This window comes from Gigantopelta aegis, chromosome 10, assembly GCF_016097555.1.
Source record: "Gigantopelta aegis isolate Gae_Host chromosome 10, Gae_host_genome, whole genome shotgun sequence".
Lineage (NCBI taxonomy): Eukaryota > Metazoa > Mollusca > Gastropoda > Neomphalida > Peltospiridae > Gigantopelta > Gigantopelta aegis.
The window spans coordinates 61542488-61563523 of record NC_054708.1 but is presented as its reverse complement, the minus strand read 5'-3'; the positions used below and the strand labels follow the sequence as shown (position 1 = coordinate 61563523).

The following is a 21036-nucleotide window of genomic DNA, read 5'->3' as shown; positions in this document are numbered from 1 at the left end:
ACATGAAGTAGTTTGTATTATAAAAATTATATATATTTAAAGGGACATACGAAATAAAATAGATATGTATGTCCACATATAATATTAACATATCTATATGTTTATGTTACATATTTAAACAAATATTTTATTTACATTTTGGTCGTAGGTTACAAATATTTCCCGCGCTTTTAATAACAACAAAAGCACATGCAAAATTAATTAAAACGGGAAACGTCAAAATGCCTGGTGTAGAAGATTGGATGAATAATCCCTTGAGCATAATTCAAAGTTTAATTGGTTTGTAATTGTTCAGACAGACTTAAATTAATTTTGTATTAGACGATGCAGATTTAATGGGGTTTATTTTGGTCACATTTGGTATTTTGACACGTGTTTTCGTATGTCATTTATTATCGTTATTACGATTGTTACTGTATCATTTTAAAATAATACGGTATAAATTTTGTAAGTATTTAAGAATCTGTATGCTTTGCTTATAATGTTTTGCTTCGTTACATTCACTGATCAACAATCTACAATAGTAATCAATAGTTACCATCGATATCCCAAATTACGTTCGGATTAATAATAAAACACTGTACTGTGCCATTTATGATTTACTATCATTTAGCCGGAGTACTCTGACGATATCAACACTGTGACTATCTATGTTATTATCAGAGACCAATCTTAATAAACTCTGCGCAATCACTGCCTACCAAATGGTTGTCAAAGATTCCTACTTTGTCGTTAAATTCACATGAAAAAATAAACAACCTGCCTGAATGTAAAACAAATTTACTGCATTAAGCGAAAATGAAGGAAATGTGTTATTTAACGACACACTCAACTCATTTTATTTACGGTTGTATGACACAGGACATATGGTTAAGGACCACTCAGAATCAGATATAAAGAGAGGAAACCCGCTGTCGCCATGCCATGGCCTACTCTTTTTGATTAGCAGGAAGGGATCTTTTATATGCACCGTCTCACAGACAGGATAGTATGTACCATGGCCTTTGTTATACCAGTTGTGGAGCACTGGCTGGAACGAGAAATGGCATGCATGAGGTCGTGAGACTGAATGATAATTAATTTCAACAGAAGTTTAACGATATCTACTTTAAAGGTAGGGTCAACTCAAACAAGAGCCTTATGTGTTGGAAAGATGCATACCCGGACCACCAACACATACTGACACTTTAACAAATGAAAAACGTGTAATTTTATAGTTAATAAAAAACCATGATTATTCCTGCTAACTGGGGGCAGCCATTTTGTTTAGTTTTTGTGGGTTTCCGGTGGTATAGCTTGGGGTGAAGTGATGTCAGCTCCATCCATCTCCTCTATACACAGTGTAAACAAACGCTCTAATTTACGACAAGGCGCTTCGCTTTCATCAACCTGACTTGTAAAACAACATAAATGACTTGATTGTATAATAAACTATTTAACTAAATATATTTCAGTTTACATCAATAGAACAAAATGAAGTTATAGTATTTTACTGTTTTTTGAAAAATCCAAAGAAAAAATGCATATCATTAGGCCTAGTGGTAGGGTACGTTCGAACAAAAACAACCACTCAAGATACCCAAGTGATACTTTTATTTTTGGGGGATGACGTAATTGGTCAGTTTTGTGATTTTGATGGGAAAGTCTACTCAAGCAAGGGTTTTACAGAATTACTTACAGTAATAACGCAGGGCGGCTGGTAATGTCCATTACGAATAGAGGGGTATTCGTGCGGTTATAACACAATACCCTGTGATCTTAATAAAAGAGGCACGTCTTTTTAGTGTGTCTAGACATAGTGTCTGTGGACCGTCTAAATATACACCTGCCAATCAGGAACGACAGGTACAGGCCACGGAAAGAAAAGACCAATTAACCAAGAAAACACTCCGATTATTATTTCAGTACATGGGTTAATTTATGTACAAAACATAATACAGTTATTTCAACACTTTGACAATGGTGGTTTATATTGTATTGAAAAATAATATATAATTGTTACTGGCTTACTGGGATGGCTATTATTACAGAACATTGTGATGCATTCGCAAAAATTAGGTATGTTTTGTTTCTTCAGTTCGAAGACTAATTCCTGACATGCCCAGAGGGCGTATTCACTAGGATGGTACAAAATGGCTGCGCCCGTTATATATAATAGCCGTCACATTTAACCGTTTTATTAATTAACTATACGATTATACTTGTTGATATTAAGCAATAATGTGCATTATATATCGTTGAATATGCATACCAGGCCAAATGCCTTAATTGTCCCCTCCTTTAAAAGAATAAACCAAAACAACTTTGTAAAATTAATGGTTTTAGAGGTTTGTAAAGTCTGGTTGTTTGAATATTTGTTTGAATTTTATTGTTAATGAAAATACCTCCAATTGTGAAAAAAAAATCTCTCACAAATGAACAAGTAGATGACATCAAATTGGATGTTGAACTGTGCCAAAGAAAACAAGCATAATATAATTTTTCCACTGGCCTGGAGGACTAGTAGCTGAAGGAAGTTACTAGTCCCCAGGAAAAATCACTAGCCCCCCAACCCCTACTTCATTATTGAAGCAGTTTGAGAAGACAAAACTTATATGGGATCTAGCAAGTTGTTCAAGGATTGAACACACATTACTATGTTGCTTATACTTTATCTTTAATGGTGCAAATATAATGGACATTCATAATAAAATGAATAAAAGTGAAGTTTCAAATGTGTCGTCATTTGTGGTTAGTTTTCGTATTTGTTTAATGGAGATTCCTTATTTAGAAGCTGACTAACAATACTTGTTAAAAGATCATAATTACATATGATAAACATTACAGTAAAGTACACCAACTTGGTCATCATTCAGTAAATGTTTGTTTTTTAAATTACACCCCACCCCCCACAAAGGTGGCAGCAAAGGGTTTACAAAAATAATAGCAATTATAATATTAAATTAATTTAAGCCATACAACTCAGGAATTATCTTTACTGTTACTGAATTATTTTATTCGGTCTAAATACACTGATGTCCACTGGTAAACTCCAGACGTTTGGAAGCAGCTAGTTAAAATCGATTGATGCCAACATGATCTATTACAATGCGTTTATTTATTACCGACGAAACTAACACAAAGCACCAACACAAACACACTCCAAATAAAAAACATTTTCCCTTCCGAACATGCCTCATCTATAATCGAAATATTACGGCAGTTTTCGGAATTCGGAAACAAAAAACGGAAAGTTCCGATTGTGTTTGCAGTAAATATTCAGATTTATTGAGATTAAAAGAAACTGTGATACTTTTTGACTTTGTCAATCTGTCATGGCAATTTATGTTGATGAAATACATCTACAGTTTGTATGTTTAACAGGTTTCATTGGCAAAATAGTTTGACTGTTCGCATCATGAATCTGGGTCACAACTGCCCAGTATTATTCGCCTGGGATTTCTACTTGCCTAGAGCGAGGGGGCGAACATTGGCTTTTATCCCTGTTAGTGACATTGATGATACACTTAATTCAAGGTGAAATTTAAAGAAAAATTTAATATTGTATTTTTTACTTGCAGATCAGTATGGAATTTCAGACAAAACTTGTATTAAGAATTATTTCCAGAAGAAGATTCAAGGAAAAGATATGCTTGCATGTGTATGTATCTCTACCATATTGACTATTAGTTTAATATTTTAAATACATTGCAAAGTGTTCATCATTTTGGAAAAAACAGGGGACAACATTTAAAGATGTTAAGTTCAATGACAGGAATTAGATTTACATAACTGGTGAATAGCTTAATTATAACTCGTATACCACTGATCCATACTACCAGGGGTGGGGAAAAATAAAATTGTCAATCGGTCCCGCTTGATGTCATCATTAATGGAGGGGGGAGGGGGGGGAAAAAGAAAGGAATAAAAAAACCTTTTTTGTTTATCACATCAGTGAAAAAAAACCCACCCCACAAATTGTATATATTTTACATAATGGAATAAATAATATAAAAAAGGAATAAAAGCTATGAATTTAAATCCCATACATGTATAAAAAGTATGAATATTCAGTACTGTGTCCTGAAAATTAATAAAAGATTGCACCGTTGAAGCGTTTGACAACCTGAGCTAGCACATGTTTAGACAAAGAGATTAATAACTCGTCACTGATTGGACGAAATTTGACCTCTACTGGCTCCTGAGATAACCAGTACATGTAGCTGTTCTGCTTACTCCCACTTGTTAACAAAAAAGTGGAAACCTTTTGTTAATTTTAAAATCCTTTATAATTATTGGATAGACTACATTGAACAGTCAACAATAAATACATTTATAGATTATTTCAGTATATTTTATGCTATTTCAAGCAGTTTGTATTGCACAAAAGTCTCTTGCTTCGGACTGGGACACTTGACCCGACAAAGCTCCGTACATAGGTGTTGACAGGTGTTGATTGTAACCAGTTGCAAACTCTGGGTCCTTTGTTTTAATTGGAGTGTAATACCTTGATGACTCTCTCACCAAGAATGGTGTTATTGTTAACGTCTGTTTAATCTCTTGATCGGCTCAGCAACTTTGACAAAATTAATGTCTAGCCTAGTGGTTGTGGATTGACACTACTGTAGGTCCGACTTCAGTGACTGACGATATATACTTAGGCAGACTTCAAAATCACAGACGTCTTGCCACTAGCCATATTGACCACTATTTATTTATTATTTTAAATCATGCATGAGATACCGATGTCTGGGCAGGCCTGTCCACTTGACGGATAAGAATTTGTTCCAATAATAGAAATGGACAGGTGCTTCGGACCGACAAGAATGACAAAAGTGGGACCGGCAAACACACGTTTTTAAAAAAATAATTTCGGTCTCAGAGATCGAGAATCGGTCCCAGACCGGGAGAAAAGGGCTTTTCCCCACCCCTGCATACTACATATATTCCAAATGTATTTAAAAAAAATTGATTTGCAAATAATAAGCAGTGAAAGCCCTCTAAACCGAACCCTTGGTAAATCAAAATTACCTGAAACTGGATATTTTTTGGTCTATCACTGGCACTTGCCAATTGCGAATTTTGAAAGAAGTTGACAAATTTTATTTTAATTTGACGAAATAATTTTATGTAATAATTGACATTTTTAGAAAATAACTTAATTTCTGCCATTTTTTAAGTTTAATAGACATTTTGACAAACTTGTTTGATCACCCAGAACTAGCCTTGTCGTCCCTTTTTGAAATATCGGTTGGAACAGAACCTCACTAAAACTAACACCCCTTAAAACAAGACTTTTTACTTGGTACCATGAGTGTCCAGTTAAAGGAGTTTTACTGTAGGCTACATAGTATTTTTTTAGTGTCAAAATTGTTTTAAGTAGTTTGCAACACTTGATTTTAAAGTGTAGTGGTTTACTGCTTCACTTGCAGTTTGTGTGAATTTAAATTAATGTAACTGTCACAATGGTTCCTGCAAACTATGGTGCTATGAAGTAGGATGCTTGAGAAAAGTTGGGAAGCTATATCTACTGAACACAGTAAGTATGAAAAGTAGGCATAGCCTCCAAATTTCAAATTCTGGCATCACTGTTTTTGTTGTAGATTCCATCCTTGAATGACCAGCCACTTCATAATCTGCGACCTAATTCAGTGGTCAAATATCGCTGTATGATTCAAGATATGTATGACCCTGAGTTCTACCTGGGGCTGTATGAGGTCAAGGACATCAAGACTCAGGAAACCCATAGACTGTCTGGGAAATATAAAGATGTTGCTGATTCTCAGGTCATTATTGACTTATTAACCATTGGTCTAGCTGTAACATCTACAGAGACTATCTGGGAAATATATATAGATTATTATACAAGCTTGTGTGTCATATTGATTTTACGAAACAAATGTCAGGATTATTGTATTATCCGAGCGAGAGCGAGGGTAATACATGAATCCTGACACAAGTTTCGTAAAATCAGTACGATTCACACGCGAGTGTAATAATTTCTTTATTATCCACATTATCCAAAGTATTATTATTATGAATAACAAGCTAGGACCATGTTGAAACGTAACTAAAAAGAGACGACGAAACGACATCATTTTTGACAAGCGTTTACACTGAGGAAGCCACATTAAGTTATGATGTCACTTCACAAAATTACGTCATTCGTCATGCACATGGAATCATTATGACACACGTGGGTCATACTGATTATATTTTCCTGAATGTGTTGAACTATGTGGATAATAAAAAGATGTTGCTCAGGGTTCTCATTCATCCAAAAATATTGAGAGAAAATATCAAGTGAATTGTATAACAACTGACAACACAAAAACATTGACATTTAAATGGTTTTAGCCCATGTCGTAATAAAAAGTACATGAACATGAATAATTTTTTTTATTAAAATGTATAATAAAATATAAAACAAATACCAGGTAACTCATATATATTCATCTAATTGTCTAATAATGACACAAAAGAACTCAAATACATATGTATTTATATATTCTATACAGAATGCCCCACATAAAAAATATTTTCACTACCACCTTGCCAACATCTAAAAACAAAAAAAAAACTAAAATAAAATTTCACCATTCTATCAAGGTTACTAATTCAATGCATACACTAAAATTTGTTGTATTAAACTTTTGTTTGTAATTATAGCAACCAGTATCTTCAACCAGATCGATATAACAAAACATAATTGGTGACTATTATTAATATTTCGCCATTACAAAAAATAAACTATTGTGAAAGAATTTTTGGTTTGGCGGGAAAAAAAATCCCATCACGATTTTTAAAACCAAACATTTTTAACCAGTTTTGTTCAGTTGATCCGCCTCACGGTGTGAATAAGTGCTGTTTGCATGTCCACGTGGCCAGTCTACTATTCAGTAGTGTACTGCCAGCTGCTTGTCGTAAAGCTAGAAAATACGATTAAATAAAATGAAATAGTTCAAGACAAGTTTCATTTTTTATATTAAATGTTTGATTACTAGTGACAACAAGTTTTACTTTTTATTAGTCATGTTTTGTCGTACCGGTTAATGTTGTAAATCTGGGTCACGTGGTTGAGTTCATTTCCACGAAGTGGGTGCATTGATGAGGAATACATATTGTTTCTCACTTATATACAACCAACTGATTGTACCAGTTAACACTAATTTTCAAGAATTTTTATGAATGTTGTTGATTTACTTTACAGTAAATTTAGATGTTTAAAAAAAAATTGTATTGAAGTTAAATAAAAATATACTGCGTCCACAGGGACGCACGTGTATGCAATATGGTGCGTCCCATCCTTGATCGCTGTGTCAGGGACCCGGGACTCCGGGTCGTGAGAACCCTGGTTGCTTATTCTAAGGTCATTATTCAATTAATAACCATTGGTCTAGCTGTAACATATACAAATACTATACAGAAAAGGATGGTACAGTCAGCAGCATATCAAATAATAATTCCTCGTCTAAATCCTTTCTCTGTTTTTATGGGGTTTTTTATTCATCAGGATTCAAAGTGGTCTTTAAATTCCTTGAGAGTTTTAGAATTTCACTGTAACTTTGAAGCTTTTAAGCTGGATCCAAAACAAAAGCCATGTTAAAATATCTAGTCATATTCAAGCTTCAGTTAGCCAAACAACATAATATTGTAGTCATTTGATTTTTGAATTAGCTTTTGGTGATTAAAGAAAAAAAGATTTCAGAACTTTAATTGGCATTTGAAATATACATACCTTGATATTTGTATTGTATTCTAGTGTACATTTTCCACAGCTCTTTAAACTGTGTTTTACATAATTATATTATATATTTTATTTTAAATGGAAATAATCATATAATTATTGATGTACTTACCTTGTTTGACATCCAGTGGCCGATCTCTATTGTTGTGCTGGGGTGTCGTTAAACATCCATTCATTCATTCATTCATGATTTGATAAATGGCAGCTTTAGCAGTGATTTTCATAACATATAAATATAAAAGAGCTAGGTTCCAGAAATCCCAATTTTGTTTAGGGATGACTTTGATGATGTTATGCAGCACTTAATTTTACCTTTTATTTTTCAGTCTCACCAGGAGATCGATGTGGATTCCCCCGCAAACGTGACGATGGATCGCCAGACATTATACTGTGTTCCCATACCTGGCGAATCGGACTGGGTCAAAGAAATATCCTTTTCATTGCATGCTAAGATCAAGGAAAGAAAAATGTACTAATCAATATTTACTGTGGTTATTTCTAGTAATCTAATTTTTTCGTAAAATCACATTACTTTAAAGTTCTATTTGTATTTTTATGGTATTACTTTATCAGTAATATCACAAACATCCAAAAGTAAAAAACATTAATGTAATTTTGATTTAGTTCTGTAATAAAATATTGAACAAGTGGCAACATATAAGGGTTTGAAAAAAAAAGTGAATGAATATAAAACAAGGACTAGCTACCAAATGTCATGAAGAAGTTTGTTTTGTTTAATGACACCACTAGAGCACATTGATTAATTAATCATCGGCTACTGGATGTCAAACATTTGGTAATTGCAACATATAGTCTTAGAGAGGGAACACGCTACATTTTTCCATTAGTAGTAAGGGATCTTTTATATGCACCATCCCACAGACAGGATAGCGCATAACACGGCCTTTGATATACCAGTTGTAGTGCACTGGTTGGAACGAGAAATAGTCCAGTGGGCCAACTGACCACACATCAAGGGAGCACTTTACCGCTGGGCTGTGTCCCACCCCACCAAATGTCAAAGAAATTATTTTAAGTGTTAGTTTTTGTCCTTAAAAGAGTCCCATGGTTATGCTAGTCAGAATGTACGGGACACTGCATCGACCTCCTCACAGGCAGTTCGTCGGAAACGGTCGCTAGATGAAGAAGACATGGTTGGCGAGGAGAGTCGGAAAGCCAGTAATGTCGGATGTAGCGAGCCGTCTGCAGACGAAGAAATGATTCCGGTTAATGGGGACGGGGAGTCGAAGAAGGAAACTTCTAATATGGGTCAGTTTAATTCTTTACAACGTGACCGTACGTCTGATCTGTGGCATTTTCACCCTTTAAAAGTATCCTGGGTATTCGGCTGTTGGATATTCAGACCAGTCCTTTTTTAGGGGAGGGGTGTTTGTCAAGAGGGCAGGTTAAGTATTCACGGAAAGAAAAAATGAATCACGTTTTCTCCAATCAGCTGACATTTGTGGTTTGTTACTGTCGGGAACGTTTAACATTTGGTCCAGATTTGTCAATGGAAAATGTATATAGGTTCTGTTCCAGCATCTATCATCAAGTCCATAAGAAGATTAAAGAATAAATTACTTTCTGAATTTTATGACAAATAAAAAGATATAAACATTTAGTGCAGAATTGACAAAGCCTTTTGTTCTTAAATGCAGATGTTTGAGCATTGTATATCTTTTTAGTTGCATGTGTGTAAGGCTAAAATGGGGTTTTCAAATTTAGCTGGTGGACTTTTTGCATCCTATACAGTGTGCGATTTTGGTTAACAAAATTTAAGTGTCATAAAGACTCCCTGTTTGCAAATCTTTAGAGCCCGCCACCAACCCAGCGAGCCCGTGCATCTCCACTAGAACAGGAGATACACTAAATGTTTGGCATGAAACTATGGAAAAGATCGCTATTAAGACTGTGGTTTCCCAGGATTTTGAGATGTATGTTGACTGTGTCATTTTGAAGAATCAGTGTCATTTGTACAAATAATTTTTACAAGCCATGCAGGCTCGTATGCTAGCCAAGCTAGAGAGTTCTACATGATTTTTGTGAGCCTCGAGCTCCCGGACTCCCCTCAAAATCACACAGGAATTCTAAGTTAGGCTAAAAAATGTGTGCCACTCCAAAATATTGTTTAATCTGTCATATTTGTACTTCCAGGATCCTTGGTTGCAGCGTGCCTTGACTTGAACTTTCCCCTTCCAGAAGAAGCGGGTCCAGCCTGCCTGGTGAAGGTTCGTGCAGCTTGTCTTATTGAAAAGCAGCCATTTATATTTTTGTCGTGCCATTACAAGTGACAGCTTCAACTTTTGCATTTAGCTCAATGTCAGAACTTTACAGGGCTTCTAGATTATGGTAGCCCCACTCCTATGGCTAGTGATATTTAATGTTGGGCTTGTAAATAACTACTGTTGCCATGCCCGATCTCTAGTGAAAAAAAAAGGAGAATCAGATGTTGCAGTTACGTCTTATTTTGTAAATGTGAATATCATGCCCCATCCCAACCCCCCCAATGTTAGTGTTTTTAATCTGTATCTCCATCTTTAGGTGACATATCTGATTATTACTGTTATTTAGTAGAATTGTATTAACTTAAAGAAAAGTAGGGCTAGTGAATTTTTAATCGTGGCTAGTAAAATTTTAAATTGCAGATCCCATGGCTAGTGGATTTTAAAACAATTCTAGAAGCCCTGAGTTACAGTACGGTACCGTGTGTAGCTCCGTCTCTCACAAACATGGTTGGTGTGCACTAGCAATTTATGACAGGGCTATCTCTGGGTGATCAGAAAATTTCACTAAATTATTTTAAAAATTGAAAACAGTTATTTTTCAACAAAATATCAATTTTTAGTTTTTTTGTTGCCAAATTAAATTAAAATTCATCAACTGTATTTAAAATTCACAATTAGTGACTTTGTTGATTGGCAGAACTAGCTCTGTTTAGTAGTAGTTATGGATGTTCATCACAATGCATGTGAAAAAATTATAACTACAGTTAAATTTTGAGATATTTTTAAACATGCATTGAGATGACTATGGTTGCAACTGTCGGTGACATCAAGTAATTTGGCAGACAAGACGGTTATTTCCATGGAATTCTTGTTGTTTTACTAATAAAATGTAATGAAAGAAAATACTGTTAAAGTCCGAACCAAATTGTTAACAACTACAATAAATTACTCTTCTACCTTTAATTACCATTACATTTCCCCCAAATTTTGTCCAGACACAAGTTGTGAAAAAACCATGACAGAGACACAGATTCCACATATGAGACTGTAATGATATCGCCAGTATCGACTTCGCTGAGATAGCGTAGGGCAAAATACATGCAGTTTTCTGCCATCTGCCATTTTGTTTTTTTATGGAATACTCTTCAAGAGGGGTGAAAGCCTCCAAAGTATGTGACATAATTAATATAAAATCAATGATCTCTAGTGGTATTGTTATTATTTTTTTTTTTTTAAACAAATAAATTAATATGACGTTATCACGTTTGCTTTTATATCATAACATGTTATGACGTTGTTAAATTAAGTTATATCGTTTCACCCCTCTTGGAGAATATTCCATAACAAGTTAAAATGGCAGCTGGAACTTGTTTTTTGCCCACAGCGAAGTCGATGTAGGCGACATGGTTATCATCTAGTATGTGGAATTGGTGTCATTGTAATGGTTTTTTCAAGTTGTCTGTCTGGACAAAATGTGGGTAAAATCTAATGAAAAATAAAGGTAGGATAGCAATTTTTTGTAGTTGTTAACATTTTGGTTTTGACATGCACACTGCGTCTGGTCACGACTGGTATATCAAAAAAGGCTGTGGGATCTGCTATCCTGTCTGTGGGATGGTGCATATAAAAGATTCCTTACTACTAATTTTGTGGGTTTCCGGTCTAAGACTGTATGTCAAAATGACCAAATGTTTGACATCCAGTAGCTGATGATTAATAAATTGGTGTGCTCTAGTGGTGTCATTAAACAAAACAAACTTTTAACTGCATCTGGTGTGCATTTCAGTATGTGTTTTTTCTTGAAATCCTTTGTATGATATTCATTACAGTTATTCAGATACATACAGTTTTTTCTCTTGTGGGATGTGGTGTGTTTCTTAAATTGATCTATTAGAAATTCTCCTGCATGGCATAATGGCAAAGAAAGAATTTTGACATAATTTTTATACATGTAGGAAACCTATGAAATCCACCTCATTCATGTGAAAAACCTTTTAGGTGCTGCAATATAAAATATGGGTAGGGGACATACATTTCTTTAGCAGTACTCTCAGAATGCTTGTTTAATCTAGATGATTTAAATAAAGATTATTTGAATGCATTCATTTATATTCACTAATTTTAAAATAAATATTTGAGATACTATTATTCTTAACAAATTAAAATTGTATTTATTCTCTTTCCTACAGATATATGATGACATTGACAGCTTTAAAGTTAATGACACAGTTGAATTCATTGGTGTTCTCTCTGTTGACCCCGCAATGGCTCAGTTCAATGAAAATAACAGGTAAGTTATTGGCCAATCTAGTAAAATAAATAAACAATCTTTGTGATCTTTAAAGATAAAGTAATATGTACAAGTACCATCTCCTTGTTGAAAGGAAAGGAATGTTTGTTTACTGACACCTCAGCACATATAAACTACAAATATTTGGTGTTCAGCTGGGGTTAATTCAACACTACGGGCAGGATCTAGCTTGGCAGAGCACTTGGGTTGTTGGATCAAACCTTCTCGGATCACATTCTCTAATTGAGCTTTTTTCATGTCCCAACCAGCCACTTATGACTCGAAAATCAAAGGCCATGGTATGTGCTGTCTTGTGTGCAAAAGTGCATATCGTCGAACTAAGAAAACCTCATATTTACATTTTTAAAATGTTTTTCAGGTGACGACAAAAATGGTTTTGTTACAAGATGATTCAGTGTAAAAAATGGCTCTTAAGAACTATAATATGAATAATAAAGATTTTATATTATAGTTCTTAATAGCCATTTTTTTGCACTGAATCAGCTTGTAACAAAACAGGTTTTTTCATCTACTGAAAAAGAAAAAGACTGCATATATGAGGGTTTTTTTTAGTTCAACAACGATATAAAAGATGCCTTGGAATGATTTAGAAGGCTTTTTCTAGACATCCTATAGCCAATGATTAATAAATTAATGCTCTCTAGTGGTGTCATTAAACAAAGAAAACTTTTTCAGCACTTGGTATTTTATTTTTCCAGTGAGACTACAGATGTTCATTTGGAGTTTGAGACCGAAGCTGAAAGACATGCGCATGCTCCCCCACCATCACTGGTACCAAGACTCCATGCGTTTTTATCTTCAAAACTCGTACACAATAACCCCCATCTTCCAGCAGTGATTACGGATCCAGAATGTGTTCAGGGTATGTGAAGATTCACTGTTTAAAAGTTGTTATTAGCTTTACAGACCTCACCATCAAAACCATTGAGGGAAGTAATTAATTGCTCCCCTGAATTAGATTATGGGGAGCCATGTAGTATATTAACACTTTCATATCATAGTGTTTTCCCTAGCTTGTTTTAGCATGGTGCGGCACCAACCATGTCTCAGTAGTTTAACACCATCTTGCCTTAATCAGCACAATACTGCCCTGAGATTAATCAAGCCTGTTTCTTTAATCAATTCTAAAATTGCCGTTATAAAACAATCAGAAAATGTATTATTAAATAATAAAATATGCCTGTTACATATTTTCCTATTCATTTATTAAAGCAAGCACATTAATTACATTTATTTTTATTTCTCTTTTTTTTTCTTTTTTTTTCTAATGCCGTGCCATATTTCTAGGGACGGGTTGAAAAATAATTTTAAAACTCGCTTGCCCAAGGGCAAGTGTGATTAGCACACTTACTAGCATTAGTCCATTATATTTTTTCACTTGCCTAAGTAAGTAAATTTATAATACTGGTGTAATATGTCATATGTAATCATAATAACATTTCCATGTGTTTATGATTCACTAACAGGTACATTTCCATGTGTTTATGATTCACTAATAGGTACATTTCCATTTGTTTATGATTCACTAACAGGTACATTTCCATGTGTTTATGATTCACTAACAGGTACATTTCCATGTGTTTATGATTCACTAACAGGTACATTTCCATGTGTTTATGATTCACTAACAGGTACATTTCCATGTGTTTATGATTCACTAACAGGTACATTTCCATGTGTTTATGATTCACTAATAGGTACATTTCCATTTGTTTATGATTCACTAACAGGTACATTTCCATGTGTTTATGATTCACTAATAGGTACATTTCCATTTGTTTATGATTCACTAACAGGTACATTTCTAATTAAACAAGTTCCAATGTTGTTTGCAGCTCTCCAGACAGTCCAGTCAGAAATCTGTTCACTGCGGTCGGAACTTCTGTCAATACTGCAGCACGCTCTGCTCGGAGACTCTCTGGCCGCAGAATACTTGCTCTGTCATCTTATTTCAAACGTGTAAGTTCCTGGTCATGCTCATCTACAAATCCAATAAAACGGAGGCATTTCTAATATGGGAATTATAGGATATTAAAGGGATAGTAAACTCAAACATGAGCCTTATGTGTTGGAAAGATGCATACCCAGGACCACCAACACATACTGACACTTTAACAAATGAAAAACGTGTAATTTTAGAGTTAATAAACAACCGTGATTATTCTTGCTAACTGGGGGCAGCCATTTTCTTTTGTAGAATTGCGCATGCTTTAGTAAACTAGTCTGGGATTGGCAGTCCTCTTTGTGGCAATGCAAAAGGGATGGAATAAACTTTGTGGTAATACAAGAGGGCTGAAATTCCTAGCAAATGATTTCCTCAGGAGTGGCTGTTCTCCTAGATAGAGATCCATGGAATCATCCACTGTTTTGCCAAATGCCCATTCGACTGCTTTGTGCAGAGATACGGCCCTTATCATGTATTACAGTTGTGTCATTCAGATTACCGTGGCTGTTCCATCAATTGCCTTAAAATTTGTATCACAAAAAAATGTTGACCTATGCAGTTTGATGGTAATTTGTAAAGAATTTTTGTTTTAATTTACACTGCACTTTTACCCCCAATAAAATGTTATTTCAGACGGTATGGGTTTAAAACTTAATAAATTAATATGTTTTTATTTGTATTTTATCTTTATTCATTATGTTTGCGCTGTCAAAATATAGAGCATGTTCTAGGTCTTCTGCTGCCAGATCTGTAGTTCGCGCCAACATAGACGCGGTGTGTTTTGTCACATTCGATTCAGTATCAGTGTGTTTCTTTTTTAACTAGTATCATACTCGCCAGACACTAAAATCGATGGTCGCTCAACGGACTACCTTTGTAAAATTCTTAGTCGCCCATAACCAATAAAGGTCACCATGGGCAACCGGCCGACTGCTAATTTTCAACCCTGGCATGTAGTAAATAATTAGTAAATGTCTGTTTACAGCTATGCAAGAGCAGAGATTATGCCGCTGGGCAAGATGTGTTTCAATCTTAGTGGCTGTCCTAATTCTCGTCACTACTCCAGGTTGATACATAGGCTCGTCTCTGGGCTGGTCACCAAGGTAAAAACTGGAATTTTCTTGTTTTTTTATGTTTTTCCTGTAAAAACGTCGGTTCCATTTAAGCTATATAAATCATCTCACAATACAAATGTTTTATCTCTGCAAAATGTAGTTAATAATTCATATTCTTAGTAATTTGCAAGGTTAAACAAATTAATAACTTGATTTAATTTTATCCCAAAAGTTGGTCAGTCTTTGTAAGTGACAAATAATCATTCAGTTTCAGTTTTGATCACTTAAGATCAATGTGATGCTAATGCTTATTTGCCAATCCCCAGACTGCTAATTTTTTTAGCAATAAATATTTTTTAAACCAACATAATGTGTTTAAACCAAGATAATGTCTTTTAAATCTTCAGCTGCAATAAGTATCTACTCTTTTTGGATGAGTCAAGTATCTAATGACATTATTTTGTCCTTTATGGGGCTATTTCTCATTCTAGCCAGTGCACCACGACTGGTATATCAACGGCCATGGTATGTGCTATCCAGTCTGGGATGGTGCATATAAAAGATCCCTTGCTACTAAAAAAGAAAGAAATGTTTTATTTAACAACACACTCAACACATTTTATTTACGGTTATATGGCGTCAGACATATGGTTAAGGACCACACAGATTTTGAGAGGAAACCCGCTGTCGCCACTACATGGGCTACATGGTTTCCTCTCAAAGACTATGTTAAAATTACGAAATATTTGACATCCAATAGCCAATGATTAATAAATCAATGAGCTCTAGTGGTGTTGTTAAACAAAACAATTTTTTTTGTTCTTATAGATCTTTAGCTGTGGCAAGTACTTAAACGTTTTTGGATGCTTCGAGTATCAGATGTTGTTTGGTCATTTTGAATCTTTGAACAGTAACTAGTAGATTGCATTCCATTTCAGTCTCATCTGCTTCCTATAACGATCGACCTGATGAACAGTGCGAAGCTGTCTCCATTCAAAGACTACAACGCGAACCGCCTCAAGACCGGCTTACTGCAGCTCAGTGACTCGACACATCTCGTTGTTGACGAAACTGCCCTGGAGGCGGGACAGCTGAACTCTGATGGTCAGTAATTATAGGATATTAAACAAGCTTCCATTTCATATCATGTTTTTGTCCCGTGTGAAATAATTTTCGATTGTCACCAACTTTAGCGAGTGACAATGAAAATTATTTCCCGAGGGCCATAAACATGATACAAAATGGTAGCGAGTTTAATATCCTATTTATTACCCATAATCGATCTTAATTTATTTCACTCATCTCATTTCGTTGACGTTCCTGTAAGGTTGTAGTATGCCAATTGATGACGTCAAAAGTGTTACCACTTAGCATTCTAGTGGGACGTATTACTTTGAAATGTACCAAGATATTTGTAACCATATGGGTAATAAATCACAAATCTTAACTATGTTCTCTATCATAGGGGTAGAGGCTCCCATCTGTGCATGCAGGCTGATGTTTGCCTGAATTAAAAAAACAAATCCAGAATCTGGATTTAACAACATTTATTCATATTAGCATTACTGCCAAATAGCTGAATACGGTTGGTTGTAAATGAATCGCTGCACATTTTTACATGGATTACAACTAATATTGTGGATAGAATGATGGAAATACATGATGAAAAGATTTATCTCCATCGTTATTTTACACGAATTTGAAAATTTGCTTCAGCACTGGAGTGAGCGATTGTCCCTCACCCCCGTGTCTCATACGCTTATTGTCCCTCACCCCCGTGTCTCATACGCTTATTGTCCCTCACCCCCGTGTCTCATACGCTTATTGTCCCTCACCCCCATGTCTCATACGCTTATTGTCCCTCACCCCCGTGTCTTATACACTTATTGTCCCTCACCCCCATGTCTCATACGCTTATTGTCCCTCACCCCTGTGTCTCATACGCTTATGGTCTCTATAAATCTAGGTAGTGTTTTCCATTTACATCTATGCAGGGAAATTGTCTGTTAATCCAAGTACAATGTTCTTTGTTATTTTTGTATAAATCTAAGTTTAAACATTCTCTTTAAATCGAGAAATGTAAACCTTTAAATTTAAATTACTAGTATGTTCTCTATATAATTCTTTATAAGTATACATCAATCCATACTAAGTCTTTTTAAATCCAACCATATCCAGTCTATAAATCTAAAGTATGGATTTTACTGTCATGTACTGAACTAACAGTTGTTATTACTATGGCCAACCATCTTGTCTTTTGCAATTGATTATAGATAATTTTTGCAATCTCATTTTAAAATAATAACAAAACATTTACAGAGTATTTATCATACTGTGGGTAGATTATTTTATTTTCAACATCATCTGTCCTCAAAACTAGTGCATATTCCCTATGGTTAGTAGAGTGATCTGAACATCCGAACAGCCAATGGGATGGCCTAAATTCTTCTACTGTATACCCCTTCCTGTTCCGGTCACTGAATAATATATGTTTGTTTATTTTATGTTAATTTGCGTTTCAGGTGTGAAGAATATTACAGCGCTCGGTCACCTGATCCGATGGTGTAAAGTGGAGTACGACTTCAGCTTTCACAAACAGGAGTTTCCAGCTAACATCAATGTCCTGGTGCTGTCTGAGGGGGAATCCATGCTGCCAGTCAGTAAAGCACAAGTCCACTAGAGTCGTGCATTCCATACACTTTAAAAATCTCTTCTTTACTGTTCTGTTGATTTTTGTTTTGTTTTTAAAAATACTTATGACCATAAACTGTAGTGAGGTTTCCACCTGATATATTGAACAGTTTGAAGTTCCAGACACCAATCACAGATTAAATGAAGCTCAAGTCATATGACTGGGTATTTACTCTTTTCTTCTTGTCTTTTGAAATCAACACTGGTGTTGACTAGTTGTCTTTTGAATTAGTTATTAAGTTGAGTTTGTTACTTCTTTAATCATGCGTCTGTTGGGCAATTTATTTAATACGTATTTAAATCGTTCGAGTACGAGGTTAATATCTCAATCATGGACTACTGTTGAAATAGTTCAGTATTCATTGTTTTAAGTCATTACCGTTGTATTAGTATTTTTTTTTCTTTTTCAGAAATGTATTTTAATTTCATAATGTGACTTTTCTGTAAGTAGTATGAGTTTAGGATTATACGGTGTAATGACTGATGAAAGTGCAGAAGGTTAAATAGTTAGAATTGGCGATAAAAAAATAATCAAACTCAAGACGAACAGTTAGGGTTTATTTGTCTCTTGTGAATTAATGTTGTGAATGCTCACAGAATTAGTTCTTTTACCTTTTGCAATAACATAAAAAAAAAAATTCTCTTTACAGAAGGATTGTCAGGTGAAGTTGGATCCGCGAATGACACCACAAGACTTTCCAACACATTTCGCTCAGCTGGATGTGAGATTGACTCCAGAAGCACTGGTCAAGTTCAGACAGTTCCTTACACTGGCCAAGCAGCTGGAGTATACCATGACTAGTGACATTCAGAAGGTATCAGACATGACATTATACAAGTAAAGTGTCTCGTCAGTAATGCCAAATTGTCCAGCATTGAAACTTATGCAGTCAAAAACTTGAAGTTGAAGGGATCGAACTAAAGCACTTGAGATATGGGTGGTTTAAGATCAACGTAGTGAAATTTATGCTGGAAGAATAAGTTCTTAACCTCAAGATATCCTGGGATGTCAAGATTACTGAAGTTGAGTTAAAGGAGTTTGACTGTTTATTGGGAATTTTTATATTCAAATAGGTTTAGAATATTTTTACTTCAAAACCCACTCTTACTTGTGACATATCATTACTTTTGGGAATCAAATAACAGAAGTATGACTAGTTTGGGATCTCAACGTAGTTGCTAACTGGCTCATTATAGGTTTTTTGACAAACTCATATAAGATTTTAGCAGGTCCAACCAAAATGTAACCGGCCCAGATTTCAGAATAACAACACATTGGTTTGGAAATAAATACTAGGTAGAAAATCATTTGTTAATTAAGAAAATGACAATGACTGGCTGAATTTTACTTCATAAATAAAAATCCCACAATTGGTTTGAAAACATTACATAACTCACAACAAGCAATTCCTTTTCTCTTCCATAACATTTTTACAATAGCAGGTGTGACTCATGAAATGTTTCCTGACAAAACTTGAGTAGTCATTTTGCAAGCATTTTCTTTTTAGCAAAGAAAATAAATAATTAAAGCATCTGTCACAATTGCTTTTTACTTCAGTGGATTTGTTACAGGCTAGTTACTTAGCGCTCCTTACTGTTAGTCAGATACTTTCACTTCTATGTCTGTAACTGGAAGAGGATGTGACCACGTTGGCCATATCGCATATTCAAAAATTTTGAACAACTTTTTGAAAATTTTGTATTCAGTGGCTCGTAGAATATTGTCTGACACTCGGTCGCAGAAAAATGGTATGGTGAGTTCACTTGTTAAATATTGTGCAAATGTGATGTAGCCAACATTGTCAGTTATACACAACATAAAAGTGTCAAACTCCGTTGATGACAGATGTACCGGACTATTTACTGTGAGTGTCTTCAGCAGCCTCGTTGTTAAATCAAAACAGTCAGTTGCAAATCGGGAGTCTTGGTTGGAACATGACCAGTAAAAACAGGAATTTGTGTGCTAATTGTCAGTCACGTTGACTGATCAATACATTTATAGATCATTTTGAGAAAAAGCAAGGGTTATAATAATATATAACTGGTTTTACATTTTACATATGGTCTACCTGGAAATGTTTAGTTTTTATACATTTTAACTCGCACTTGAGCACAATAACCAGTGTGGGTGGGCTTTCCTATGTTACATTTGTATGCTGAGTGTAGACTGATTTCACATAAGTTAATATTCTTGACATTTAAGTGTCATTTAAAAGTATTTGGCAAGTGAACTTGATATTGACTATGACCAGCTATATTAGAGTAGAGACCAATATTTGCATTTACCGTTAAGTAAAGTTTGTATTTATTTTCAGTTTATTCAAGAGGACTTTGTTACAATAAGGAAAGACAACCCCAAAGCTATGACAGTTGATGATTTTCATGGATTACTTAATCTAGTGAGGTAAGTGTTAAAAGGTGAAATATGATCTGCACATTGGCACACAATAAATGCTGATAGACATTGTTGTTTACAGATTGAAATTGAAACTTTTTTATCCCACTAATGTTTTGATAGGAAGTGATAAGAAAAATACAATGCTAAAATATTTTGGCTCAGATGCATGTGACGACTGGAATTTCAGAGATATACACATCACATCTGATTAGTTGATAATCACTGATAAAGATTATAACACTAAGGTGACATACCAAGAACTAACTTTAAAAACAGTGTTTCCATGTGATAAGTATCCAGTTTATTTGTCTTCAGAAGGGGCCATGACAAAAGATCACTGGGCCTTAAATAACTCTTTTTTTTTTCTTTTTTTTTTCAGCTTACGTTGACCTCCCACCAATGGCATTTCCCCTCCTTTTACAATAGACTGGTCCAAAGGAGAAAGACTTTTTACCATTTTTAATATTGCAAAAGGAGGACTTAGAAGGAGGTCTGTAATTACATAGTTTATTGATCGTAATTGCTTATTTTTTTATTTTTTAGATTACTAACTTTGAGTAACTGCCAGATATGTCCGACTCCAGAACTTTGGAAGAGAGCCAAAACCATGGAACAGCTGAGAAAACAACGCAATCGTTCCCTGTCTAGGGAATCATCGACTTAGGAATTAAACTTTTACATGGAT

At 34.8% G+C, this 21036-nt stretch overlaps 1 protein-coding gene across 1 annotated transcript; it reads left to right on the top strand.

Moving 5' to 3' along the window:
* The first annotated feature begins 169 nt into the window (after nucleotides 1-169).
* LOC121384040 (mini-chromosome maintenance complex-binding protein-like) lies at nucleotides 170-21036 on the top strand. The gene is made up of 15 exons (XM_041514202.1): nucleotides 170-279; nucleotides 3561-3640; nucleotides 5583-5765; nucleotides 8053-8154; nucleotides 8794-8995; nucleotides 9881-9954; nucleotides 12141-12241; nucleotides 12961-13124; nucleotides 14098-14221; nucleotides 15193-15310; nucleotides 16201-16366; nucleotides 17785-17918; nucleotides 18604-18768; nucleotides 20269-20357; nucleotides 20895-21036. Exons 1-15 carry the CDS (start codon nucleotides 222-224, stop codon nucleotides 21013-21015), a joined length of 1881 nt encoding a protein of 626 aa, XP_041370136.1. The 5' UTR covers nucleotides 170-221; the 3' UTR covers nucleotides 21016-21036.